Source organism: Tachypleus tridentatus, chromosome 3 (assembly GCF_004210375.1).
Source record: "Tachypleus tridentatus isolate NWPU-2018 chromosome 3, ASM421037v1, whole genome shotgun sequence".
Classification (NCBI taxonomy): domain Eukaryota; kingdom Metazoa; phylum Arthropoda; class Merostomata; order Xiphosura; family Limulidae; genus Tachypleus; species Tachypleus tridentatus.
Genome location: NC_134827.1, coordinates 86,954,198 through 86,967,653, shown reverse-complemented (window position 1 = coordinate 86,967,653; position 13,456 = coordinate 86,954,198). Strand labels below are relative to the sequence as shown.

At 36.4% G+C, this 13,456-nt stretch overlaps 1 protein-coding gene across 16 annotated transcripts in view; it reads right to left on the bottom strand.

The window, feature by feature from the left end:
• Positions 1–13,456, bottom strand: part of LOC143247406 (uncharacterized) — a 298,078-nt gene that overhangs the window by 146,249 nt on the left and 138,373 nt on the right. For 2 of the 16 annotated variants that reach the window (XM_076495450.1, XM_076495463.1), the window contains exon 1: positions 5,077–5,822. The exons of 9 other annotated variants lie outside the window; for them this stretch is intronic. In XM_076495450.1, coding sequence (XP_076351565.1) covers positions 5,077–5,087 — 11 coding nt within the window. In that variant the 5' untranslated portion in view covers positions 5,088–5,822. Of the gene's footprint in view, positions 1–5,072; positions 5,823–13,456 lie in introns of those variants that run through there. 5 more of the 16 variants (XM_076495452.1, XM_076495466.1, XM_076495465.1 and 2 more) reach the window with 4 other exon arrangements.

The following is a 13,456-nucleotide window of genomic DNA, read 5'->3' as shown; positions in this document are numbered from 1 at the left end:
AATGGCCCATTGCGTAAATTTGCGCTATAACAACATCAACAATACAAACATGGGTTTTATACCTTCCCACTTTTTGTTCGTTTCTACGAACCGAGTTTCAATATTATTGAAACTGATTTAACTGTTGTTAACAGGTTAAAATAATGTAGTGTGAGTAATGTGACTAGAAATCTAATTTTCGATGTTGAGAGTCACAGTAATTAAATAAAGCCTAGCTGATGAAACAAAATAAGGAGTAGACTAGGTTATCGTACAATCGGTGAATTCTTAATGAATTTCTCTTGTTCGTTCCCAGCTATTTTAACCATTTTGGGGGAATCCCACTAGCGCAAACTAGTATACTAATTGTCCCCTACCCCATCCCCACAAAGGCGCTACAGCAGTAAGTGTACGGACTCAGAGATCTAGAAACCGGATTTCGATACCTGTGGTAGGCACAGAACAGACAGCCCATTAACTATAAACAAATGCAGCTCTAGTGTTTGTTAATGGAATTTCTAGTGAATAATAAGTAACAATAAAAAAAAAGAAAAACGGTTAACTCGTAATCACCTGCAAGAGTCGCAGCTAAAGTTTACTCTTCAATGACCTTTTGTAATTCAACCAATCAGGAGATTTTCTAAAAAACCACCTAGAGGCTAAAACAAAGACTAACAAACGATTTTCTTGTTTATTTGTTTTGAATTTCGCCCAAAGCTACACGAGGGCTATCTGCGCTAGCCGTCCCTAATTTTGCAGCATAAGACTAGAGAGAAGGCAGCTAGTCATAACCACCCACCACAAACTCTTGGGCTATTCTTTTACCAACGAATAGTGGGATTGACCGTCACATTATAACCCCCCCACGGCTGAAAGGGTGAGCATGTTTGGTGTGACGGGGACTCGAACCCGTGACACTCAGATTACTAGTCGAGTGCATTATCCATCTGGCCATGCCAGATCCGATTGTCTTGAGAATTAAAATTTGAAACTACACTTAAAACCGTTTCACTGTAATGTTTTTCTCACTAATTCCTGAAAAGATTTGTTAATTACTGTCGTTACTCCCTTTAATCCATACGCTTCACCAAATGATTCAAAGTAAGTTAAAGAAATTCTGGATTAGTTTTAACCTAACATTACAGCACACTAGAATATAACGATTACATATTTCTACACGAGTACAAAAATTTGGTAATTTGGTACAGTGTTCTGTTACAAAAGCTTCAAACGTACGTGTGTTACAATTACATCGATGAAGACAATTGTGGAACAAAAAGACAATAAAACTCTTCATTATGGAATAACAAGGTTATTTCTCAGTTAACTGGCTCACGTGAAGTACCGTACTTAGGCTCTTCTTAATAGCGACGACTAGACTGTTTACAATGTCTACAAGGCTTTTCAGAAGTAGCGCACTCACATTTCTGGTTGATTCTTTAGTGTTTAAAAATGACGTCATACGTTTCTTTTCCTGCTAAGAAAATTTAGAAAGTTGGGAAGTGTCTGAGTAGTGTAGGAAAAAAATAAATAAAATAGAGAAACATTTATTCTCTTAAGCCTAACAGGGTAGAGATATTTTTAGTGCCCCAGTCTTACAATTAATTCGAGTTCTCAGACAGAAATTATTAAAATAACACCTGATTTTTTAATCGTTATAATGAAATTTGAGCTAGTGAAAAAACATGAAATGAAAATTCAAGTAGAGGATGGAAAAAAAAAGAAATTCAACTTGTGGTGATGACAGAGGTTACTAAATAACGCTACATGCATACGCTTTGTAATGTACAAATTGTTAAAAGCTGACACCATTCAAGTCAGAACGCTACAAGTATATGAACAACTCTATCACATGCCAGCCTCAAGGACGCCATGACAGACGGTTCACGAAACTCCACCTTTCTGAACATAAGAAAGTCTGTGTTAAAGAAGCCATCCTTAATGGACTTGAAAAGTTGTCCCTTGATAATCAAGCCATCTTTTATTTTAAGACAGTAATGACAAATAAGCATGCAGTTTCGTCATATCTCTTCTTCTGAGATAAAAAACAAAAAGTATTACTGAGCATAATTCTTGTTAACAGTAAGATACATGTAAAATAGTTACCATTTCCACCAAGTTTTCTTTATCTTCAAAATACGGCATTTTAAATGCATGGGGCAGCCTGCATTTAGTAAGGCATTAACACTTTCCTATTTGTCAAATCCATATAGCATAAACAATGTGGTGATTTCCTAAATATGTTTTTGATCCATTATTTTTTTCTGTTCATTTGTTTACAATAAACTCGTAATTCCAGTCTGTTTTGTGCTGTTTTTTTTTAAGTTTGTTGAGTGCTAAGTCCCATGGTTTTTATTATCTCCATGAGAGACGCCAATTGAGATGACTGTTTGTTTGTTTTAGAATTTCGCACAAAGCTACTCGAGGGTTACCTGTACAAGCCGTCCCTAATTTAGCAGTGTGAGGCTAGAGGGAAGGCAACTAGTCATCACCATCCATAGCCAACTCTTGGGCTACTATTTTACCAACGAATAGTGGGATTGACCATCACGATCCCGCGGCTGAAAAGACAGACATGTTTGGTGCGACGGGGATGCGAACCCGCGACCCTCAGATTGCGAGTCAAACGCCTTAACCCGTGCCGGGCCCAATCAGAATGAAGCAGGGTTATTAAAATTATCGTTTTAATGCCATGGTTTCCATTCAGGGAATTTCGGTGTTTTTAATTGTCAGTTTGACAGTTTATACGACCATTGAACTGAAATGAAACTTGACTAAATAAAAACATTAACAATAGCAAACCGCGACAGCAATGAGTGCAGAGAGGTAACACTCATAAATGAAGTTAGACACCATGATATATTTCGTAATATACGTTAAACCTTAGCATTATTTGCTAAGTAGTAAATATACGCTGTTACAACTTGTCTTGACAATTCTGTAGCTGTGCAAGAAATTAATGATGAATAGTTCAATCACGTCTCTCCTTTGTGGTGGTTTCGTATTTGAAAGGCCCAGTTGTGAATTTTTTGCGTGTTTCCAATCTGATAGCGGCCATCTCGTGAGGGTCGTATCTCTACATTTAATCCTGTGTTTCTGACAAGAACGAGCTTTCGCTATCATCAGCGGTAAAAATTATGTTCTTTCTAATGAAGTAAAATGTCCATCGTATCCTCAAGAAAGAAAAAAAAAAACACTCAGCCAAGTGACGCCGGCGGACTAACAAACAAAATATTAAGCATGAACCGTACTGGTTAGCTTCGTACTGAAAAGTTGAGAAGTGTCCAATCACAGTCCTTTGAGTGACGTTGTCCGGTTACGTCTCATATATCACGCACGACAGAATTAATAAGTTATAGTGAGCATTCTCCTAACCGAGCCAGGAAACAACCCCTCCCCCCTTCTTTCATTCACAAACGTAAGCTGAGAAAATCCGAGATGGTAAGATCACTTCCAAACATCCATTAGGGACCGACACATAATTCAGAACCTGTCACAAACCTTTATGAAAACTAGCACGTAAAAAAATAGCAAAAACTTATAATTATTCTATAGATTTATTTGGCAACTTATTACTATGTATTAAAATAGAAGATTTTGCCATCTAGAGGAAGTGAAAATGTCTGAACATTAAACTTTGAACATTTTCCCTTTTATCTAATGCAGACCTAAATACAATGTAATACATATTTTGTCTAAATTAGGTATTATCACTAGTTGATGGTAAGCCTAGTTCTATAACTATCGTGTTACACTGATTATATCATCGGGTGTTAGAACATATATTTATCAAAAGAGAAGAGAAAGAGGTAGTCCACTTTGTTATCTGTAATAATATATTAATAAAATAATTATTTTTACCTCTTAATAAAAATAATTATCCTGTCTAATGTTTAACTCCCTCTTGTCGTTAGTGAATTATTTCGAATCTTATTTTAAATGAACAGAGAGTAATTAAATGTTTTTAAGTAATTAATACTGAAAAGGCTTGGCATGGCCAGGTGGTTAAGGCACTCGACTCGTAATCCAAGGGTCGCGGGTTCGAATTCTCGTCGCACCAAACATGTTCGCCCTTTCAGCCTTGGGGGCGTTATAATTTTACGGTCAATCCCATTATTCGTTAATAAAAGAGTAGCCCCAGAGTTGGCGGTGGGTGGTGATGACTAGCTGCCTTCCCTCTAGTCTTACACTGATAAATTAGGGACGGCTAGCGCAGATAGCCCTCGTGTAGCTTTGCACGAAATTCAAAACAAACCAAGCCAATGTAAAAAATAGGTATCATAAGAAACAAAAATTAGAAACTATGCATACCTGTTTTTATCACGTGATTTTGAGAACGTTATGGATATTTCTTTTTTAGACCTTTTTTTTCTAGTCGTTCTTAATCCCCCCTTTTCCATACACACAACCCCGTACCAATAATATTGTTACACTGCTAGCATCCGTACCCCAATAAGTCAGCTAGTACTTAAGTCCTACACTATGCTTAAATAATCTTAGAAAGTTTACATATCGTTTCGTTGAAGTAATACCCTGAGCTGAAGTCTTGGACAAACAAATCTATTATCATTGTTTTATTTGTCCACATTTTCAGGAATAATATATTTGTATCTAATTCTAAACTCATTGGCTACACGTAACGTTGAAAGTCTTCAGTTCAAAATGTATAAATACTTTACCAGTTTTGTTTCTTTCGAGTCTTATCAATAGCATAGTACCGTCGTATATTTGGTATATTCGAGGCATCAAAGTTAAATGACGCGTGTTGCAGTCGTGTGGTGTTTAGGGTTTAACGGCATTATTCACTGCTCTTGTAGAACATATCCAAACGTACGTATCACGCTATTTTAAATTCGGGCACAACGCGCTTAATATATCGCTTTGTGATCACCATCCTGTCAGCGTCGTACGTTGTACCATCTCACTCAGTCAACATTGGAGTCGTTTCACAAAAATGGATTTAATAACTTACAGCTAGTGAGCTATCCACTAAACCTTTAAGTTACCAACATACAAAAATCAAAAGCACCCTAAGTAAGAAAACTAACTGCATATTTTCTGCTTTACATTTATGAACGACAGAGGTTTCTTACTTACGGAACAATCATGTAGAGTGAACAGTTGAATCTCGTCTACACTTGTTGCTTGTAGTGAGTTCCACCGGATTTCCGTGAACCCAGTAGGTCTAGTTAGTGCCTGATGCACGAGTCCAGCGAGAGCTGGTGCTAGAGCGAGAAGCGTTCGTTCTTAGCTCAAGACGCACGGTCGATGAAATAATCGAGAGGGCGTAACGCGAGCATTTACTTTGTCTTCGAACACAGAAGATATTACAATAGGCTAGAACAACCAATAACAAACAAGTAGAAATTCATTGGCAAATGGAAGATTACGAGGAGATGACGGAAGTAGCTGATAGGCTACAAGAAGATTGTTATGCATTGGTGAAAAAGACTGCTGCTTCGTCTCGTTCTGTGACGCACTTTGTATGGTGCACGCAATTGGAATGTTGTTCTCGAGCATCACCGTCTGTTACAGAAAGCAGAGCACGCGCTGTAACGGTATCCGCGTGCAATATGGAGACAAGTGCGCATGCTAGTGTCAAGTGAAATACGGGTATGATTATTTACCAGCGTTGACGACGTAATGCACGTTTACTCTGCATAAAAAAAAGCTAGGTTAATTTACAAGCAGTGCAAATGAATTGTTATTGACCTACATAACAAGAATTAGAGTTAATTCATAATCTCGGTGATATCACCCTGAAAAGGTTTAATGTCGAATCTGGAATATTAACTTAAGCTAAGGATATCCGAGAGTATATTTACTTTACTGAAAGAAAAAAAGAGAGAGAGAGAGAAAAGAAACACTGTTAACAGAAAGGGGCGGGTTCTTTGGATAACACCGAAATTTATCACGTGACCACATAAACTGTCCAATGATGTATGCCAACAGTTTTCGTATTAAACTGATTGTTTGTGTATTTAGCATATAAGCGCAAACTGCAAACTACGCTAGCAATTAATACGCTAATACAAGGGCAGCTAGTCAACATCACCACTCGCCAACTCTTGACCTACTCTAATCAAATAGCGGGAATTGACTGTCACTATTATAACGTATTCGCTATTATAAAGTGCGGAGCGTGCTTCTGCTGCTTCGGGACGCGAACCATGTATTAATGTTTCCATAGCCCAGGATACAAATCTCAGGTCACATCCAACCAAACAACATTAAAACGTACGTGTAAGTACTAAGTGAAATAAAATCAGCATCGTTTTATCTCTTTTTATCAATATAATTTAGTTTGATCGGTATCAAATCAACATATAAACGAAAACAACAGTATTATCGCCTAATATTTTGTGTCCGAAATTGACTTTTGGCTGAACTACTGCACGATGCACAAATTGAACCTTTGATAAAAGTCTGAATTTCGAAACTAACAAGAGAGACTCGATTCTTTATTACACTAAAAAACAATTTTTTCACTTTAATTTGTGGATGTATTATACGAGTGACAGTCAATTCCTTACCGTAAGTGGTAAATGCTGTTGATTGATCGTTTCCTACCTGGTCAATAGTTAAAATGTAGGATCGGTTTTAAATATCCTTAATAAGTAAACGGGTTTGTCACAAATATTAGAAAAACTGAAAACATATATAGTCATAAGAATTTCAAAGATAGCGAAGTTTAGATTTTTCTCAATTGTTTTTATTCCTCCATTTAAGTGGCAATTTTTAAAAAAAATATTTTCAGAATATTATTTTTATTTCTAAAGGAGATTTTATTCATCATATTCACGGTATGATTTATATTATTAATACTAATTTCTATGTTGAGCAACACGATTTATTTGAACATGTCAAACAGGCAGTAGCACTGCCTTCCTATCTTAGGATATCTCATCGAAGAGGCGTTTTAAAACTCTCCTGAACGGGTCATCAGAACCGTACAATACCAAACAGTGTTTCATTCTGTAACAGTTTATGTAATGTCTGAGTCACAAGTTCTGTAAACGTCTGTAAATATTACAGCAGAAAGTTTGAATTTCTTATTTTTCTGTCTTCTGCTACATTTGTATTACATGGTAACTAAAAACAATAACAATGTTGTTAACCAATGGGGTGACGTAGTTTCAAACAGAGTTGTTGTTGTTTTGAATTAAGCAAAAAGCTACACAATGAGCTATCTGTGCTCTGCCCATCACGGGTATCGAAACCCGTTTTTAGCGTTGGAAGTCCGCAGATATACTGCTGAGCCACTGGGAGGCATTCAAACAGAGTATCCACTTTTAAAGCTTTTACCAATAACTAGTAGTAATTTTATACAGATACGTAGTTCTAGTGTAAACGATGTTATACCTTGAAGTTGGCGTTCTTACATAAATTTGGTGTTCCTTTAAAAAGCTCAAGTACAGAATAAAACGGGAATTACCAGTCAACAATAGATAAACAATAAATATGATAGTTGGAGCCTCATGGTATCTAAAATTTAGTTATAAATATAACCTTCCTATGTCTATTGAAACATTGCATCAAGAAAAACAAGCAAACAAATAAAGAAAAAGCTTTTCCAAAAGGGAAGTAAATATTAGGATGGTTAATATGAGTCCTTCAAAATTAATGGAAACAAGGTAATAGGAATGGAATTTTCACAGGCAAGAATTAACATTAGCAACATATATGATTGTTCAATCAAAACTCAGGTTAATTTATCCTATTTTTGTCTCTTAATATTCTAGTCCTCTGTCAGCCTGTGTTACTATGTAGGGATGACGCAAATATCATCCCTACCATCTGATTTGCATTCTTTTTGCAGGATTGATGTTAGCCATCTCCACCTTTACTTCCTTTTTGTAAAGTACTCCGGATTTACAACGCTAAAATCAGTGGTTCGATTTCCCTCGGTGGGCTCAGCAGAGAGCCTAACGTGGCTTTGCTATAAGAAATACACTACTTTTATGGAAAAGTTTTTTCTTTACTTTTAAATTACTGTGCGTATTACAGACGCCTACATACATCAGAAATTTTGACTTTGAAGTAAAATGGATATTGAAGAAACTAAGCTCTTGCTTAGTTTGAGCTCGAATTGGGTCTGAGTTATTGGCAGAAGACTTGAAGGCTAAGTGTAGTAATCAAAATCAGTTATGGAATACGAGGGTGCCCACATCCGGGTATTTGGAACATTTGTTTCCGGTTGAAAATTCTTAGAAAGCTGAATTTATTGGCGCATAATCTTATTTGTCTTAATACTTTGATTTCTTTTTTATGTTCTTATACGCTATCATTTCGCTGTTAAAGAAAGAGAGAAAGAACAAATTAAAATTATAAGGATGAAGCAAATGTAGCAGTAAAGCATCTGATGGAAATTTATCCACAAAGAAAAATTTAATAATAGAATCCCCCTAGCGGTGTTGAAAAGTTTTGGAATATCAGCCTGTAGCAACCCAGTTTGTAACGTGATAATATAAACTGTCTAGATGGCAAGAAACCGAAACTTTTCTGGTTAAAGGTGTTTTATGGTAAGGCAATCTGTGCTATTGGATAGAAACCAACTTTTAGTAATTTCACTGAATTATTTTCTTTTCTTTATAGTTTAATCTGGAATTTTTTTTTTTTTTGCTTCTACGAGAATAGGTAGATTGAGATGAATGTTGAGTTCTCAATCCAGACAAACGCAGTAATGAATCACAACATGGCTGTTTTAAACTAGCGTTCTGAAAAGATGACAAATAAATAATACGAGAAAATGGCAAAAACGTTCAGTAAAAAACGTTCCAGAACAGAATACTCAATACCAAATTACAGTTTCCCTGACAATGCGAAGAAAACTAGTTATATAAGTTAAATTCATGAAACGACTTTATTCGATCATGAAACAATATATCGTTAAATAAATGTTGTTAATGAATTTGTTCGTGTGATTCGTTGTGTTCTGAATCCAATGTCAGAACACTTGATTGAAGAAACCATTTCTGAAATACTGTTCTTTGGGGATATATTCATTTAAAAGAAAAAAGGCAAATGATACAGACAAATTTTTCGTAACGAAAAGTGGACAAAGTAGCTAAAAATAAAAGAGTAATATGTTTTTTGTTTGGAAGCTGTTTTTTTTTTAATATTGACTAATAATAATAATATTGGAAAATACAGCATCAACAATTTTTTAAATTGTATTAAATAAAACAAAGTTAATAAATTATCGATCGGAGATCCAAGTAACTTCTCAGAATGACTGATTAAAAATAATGTTTTACTTGAAATTCAAAGCCTCAGTGATACAGCGGTATGTCTGTGGTTTAGACACCCGTGGTGGGCAGAGCATAGATAGCCCATTGCAAAAATTTGTGCCTAACTACAAACAAACATCAAATTCAAAGTATCATAAGTACTGCCATGTGCGTACGAAAATCAAATATTTATGTATCCAGTCCACAATAGAAAAATATGAAAGAAATGTTCCATTGTATACATAGTTTAAAAGTGTTTCATCTGTTTATGACTCATTCTCTAATCGGAATTTAATAAAACATTCCTCACTACAAAAAAATAATAATTAATGATGAGTAATTTGTTATTCTTCATTTGTATTTTCAATTTTCGTCTCTGAATGTATCGATTTAATCAGTCAGTAATTCGTAAATTATTTTGTTCGATTGGGCATGACTTGATTGTAACACTGACGTGACAGCCCGGCTGTCGGGACCCAATGTTAATTTAAATGTTGGAAGTATTCCACACTTTATAAAATGTAAAAACAAACAGAAGTAAAACGTTGTTCTTAAATTATGCATTTTTTCTTTCACATTTTAGCTGTTTTTGAATTTTAAATAGAGACCCAACGTTGCTCCTACTGAGACATACAACCTATGAAATTACAAAACATCACCCCCCCCCAATAGAACTACAGATAAAAAAAAATTGATATCAAACGGACAAATGACATGAGTCGTCTAAACATAAGACAAAACGTATTAAGGAACTGTTAACGTACAGAACTTTGTCTGTGAAGCTCCATTCACGTTGACAATTGTTGAGCTCTGCTGACTAAGAAAAAGAGATCTTTATAGGAAAAAAAAAAGGAAACAGGGGCGATTTAAGAACAGTAGAATAAAAATACAACAGAGCTTTAGTCGACTCTGCGCTCGTCTCTTAGAAGTAGCAGTCATCCGTTAACGCATTTGTCTTTTGGAAAACGTTCTTTGTGTAACAGAATTTTTTAAAAATAATTTTACTAAAAACATATATAAAAACACGACGAATTTATTCTTGGACTTATACATGTCATGAAGTCAGATCATTTTCGGGGAACTTTTCTCCACGTCAGTTAATTATACTCACATAAATAACAAAAGAATAAGTAACATTAATGCTGGTGACTTATTCCATATAAATCAGCAGACGAAGTGTTTGACTTTTTTGTTTCTCATTACGAAAACTACGACTAGAGGTAAAACACTAACATTGGATACTTCTAGTGAGTGGAGTACGACGAGATACCATAGACTAATTTATTATTTTTTTCCCTGCTGTCATTCTGTTTTAAACTTTCCTGAAATTCTAAGTTCATTTATTCTAAGAAATAGGTTGAATATCTTAGTTAAAGGTTTTCAAACTACGTCTCAGTTTTAGGTTGTCAAAATTAACACATGCAGATTTTACATACAGAAATGTGGTTACGGAGTGGTCAACTGTTAACTTCATACATTAGAAACAATTAAGGCAGCGCCAGTGGCAGTTGGGAAAGAACTGAAAGTATGCCACATGGATAACAATAAACCAAGAAACAGGTGAATAAATTCTTTATGTGACCACTAATAAAATATTTACGTACACAGAGGGTATAAAAAGTCAACATTAACTATGTTATACTGCGAGGTGAAATTAATATTATGAAACGTTTAACAAGTGAATGTATATACTGAGTGGATTACAAGTGATGTTTGTCTGTCTGCTTCGTACTTTTCACACACACCTATAAAGAAGGCCATCTGCAAAAAACATCCCTTATTTTAAACTGATAAACTAGAACAGAGGTTCCCAACCTTTTGGCACTCGCGACCCCTTACCTAAAAGTTTGAAACCCATGTGACCCCTACTTAGGGCTTACTATCAGCAGCTTAATTTTTCTTTTATTTTCTGTGAAGGAGAGGGAAAGAAACATCTAAAAAATATTTTAAAATTCTGTAATTATTTATTAGCAAATTAAATCACATTGGTCCAACCTGAATTCACAAAAAGAACATATATTTCTTAAAATAATATTAACATAGGTTTGAACAGCTATCCATCCCAGCTAGTGAGATGCCTGATATTGCATTTCAGCAGCAAGCTTTGAAATTCGTGGCCGAGCGTTTGTTAGAGCCAGTCTCATTTCATCTCCAACATCCAATCTGTTCCTATTTTTTGTTTTTATATTGACAAGAGTGGAAAATCCTGCCTCACACAAGTAGGTAGAAGCAAATGGAACAAGGACACGTAAAGCTATCATGCTGACTTTGGAGTATGACTGATACATAGCGCACCAGAACTGAGTCACGGATTTCACCTTGAAGAGATCACGAGCTGAAGAGTCGTTCCTTAGATCCAGAAATTCATCTTGGATATCATCTGGGATGCTGAATACATCAAGTTCAGTACAAAATGGGTTTCTTACCAGGGCCTCCTGTTCCTGTGATACCTCAGGGAAGTAACGCTCGACTTCCTTTTCTAGAGACTGAAGATGTTCGGTAATCTCAACCTTGAGGAACTGATCCAGTTGGATCTGAGACTCATCCGTCACTCCACAAAGTTTTTCAAACATAGCGATGTTTCCAAGATTGGTTTTCCGACGCCAGTTCTGCAGTTTGGAAACAAAGGCCCGAAGACTATCTTGAAAAAGGAGAACATGTGTTTCCCTTCCTTGAAGCTTTAAATTGAGCTTGTTCAGCTGGTCAAAAATGTCGGCTAGGTACGCGACCCTTTTATTCCATGCTTCATCTTCGAAGTGAGCTACAAGATCTTTCCTTTCTTGAGTCTTCAGGAATAGCTTTATTTCATCTTTCATTTCAAAGACAAGATTAATAACGTTTCCTTTCGACAACCAACGTACTGCTGTGTAGAAAAGAAGGACTTCGTGGTCAGCATTCATGTCTTTGCACAGTTCTTTGAATAGGCGAGTGTTAAGTGCTTGAGTCTTCACATAATTTACAATTTTGATTACAGATTCAAGCACTTCCTGCAGAGAGGCAGGGAGAGTCTTACTGGCGAGAGCATATCGGTGAATCATGCAGTGGATGCCCTTTGCTTGAGGTGCTAGCTTCTTCACTCTCGACTGGAATCCTGATTTCGATCCCAGCATAGCCGGTGCCCCATCCGTACAAACCCCACACACGTTTTCCCATTGAAGATTTTCGTCTTAATAAAAAGTTGAAACTTTTTCCATGACATCATCAGCTTTTGTTGTGGTTTCAAGTGCACTGCAGAATAAGAATTCGTCTTTGATATCACCTGAATTAATGTATCTCACGAAGACAAGCAACTGAGAACATGAACTTACATCTGTTGACTCGTCGAGCTGAAAGGAGAACAAAGGGGAACCCTTGATTTCAGTCAAAACCTGTTCCTTCATATCCATAGACATTTTAGAAATGCGCCTCTGTATAATATTATTTGACAGGGATACTTGCTGCATCTTCTTTGCACTGGCTTCTCCAAGAATAAGATTTACTGCTTTCATCATGCAGGGTTTAAGAAGTGTTTCTCCAATCGTTTGAGGCTTTTTTTGTTTAGCAATTTCGAATCCAATCTCATATGAAGCTTCCACTACGGCTGCACTCTGCTGCTGAAACGACCCACTTCTATCGATTCTTTGGCTTTTAAGACACCGTTCATGCCGTTTGAAGAAATCCAAACCCTTCTTTGCGTGTTCTGGATGTTTCATCTCGAGATGACGCTTGAGTTTTGATGGTTTCATTGACTCTGCACTCAGGACAGCATGGCACAAAACACACTGTGCTTTCTCGATGCCGTCGTTGGCGAGCACAGTGGTGAAGCCAATGTTGAGGTAGCATTCTGAGTATCTGCGCCGTTTAGCTATGGACACAACTCACCTCTACTGCTTACTTATCTCCTTGTTAAAATAAAATAAAAATGTTGAATAATGAACGCTTTGGCAACCTTAGATCTTACACTGACTACTTGTGGGGGGTGCAGGCAAAGTAATGATGGGGTAAATATTGGGAGGGAAGGGAGCGTGGCCAATCGCGCGATTCGTCATCCACCAATCAGCAACGGACATGTGACTCACGTGTCGACAGCGAGCACACACACACTTAATCACAGCTAAACAGACATACAAGCATACGTACATGCGCGTGCACTCACATACTCGCTACTCACTAGTACACACATACATACAGTTGCAGACACATACACATTCACACAGGCACATTCACTCACATACATACATCCATAATATCACCTAATGACATTGAAC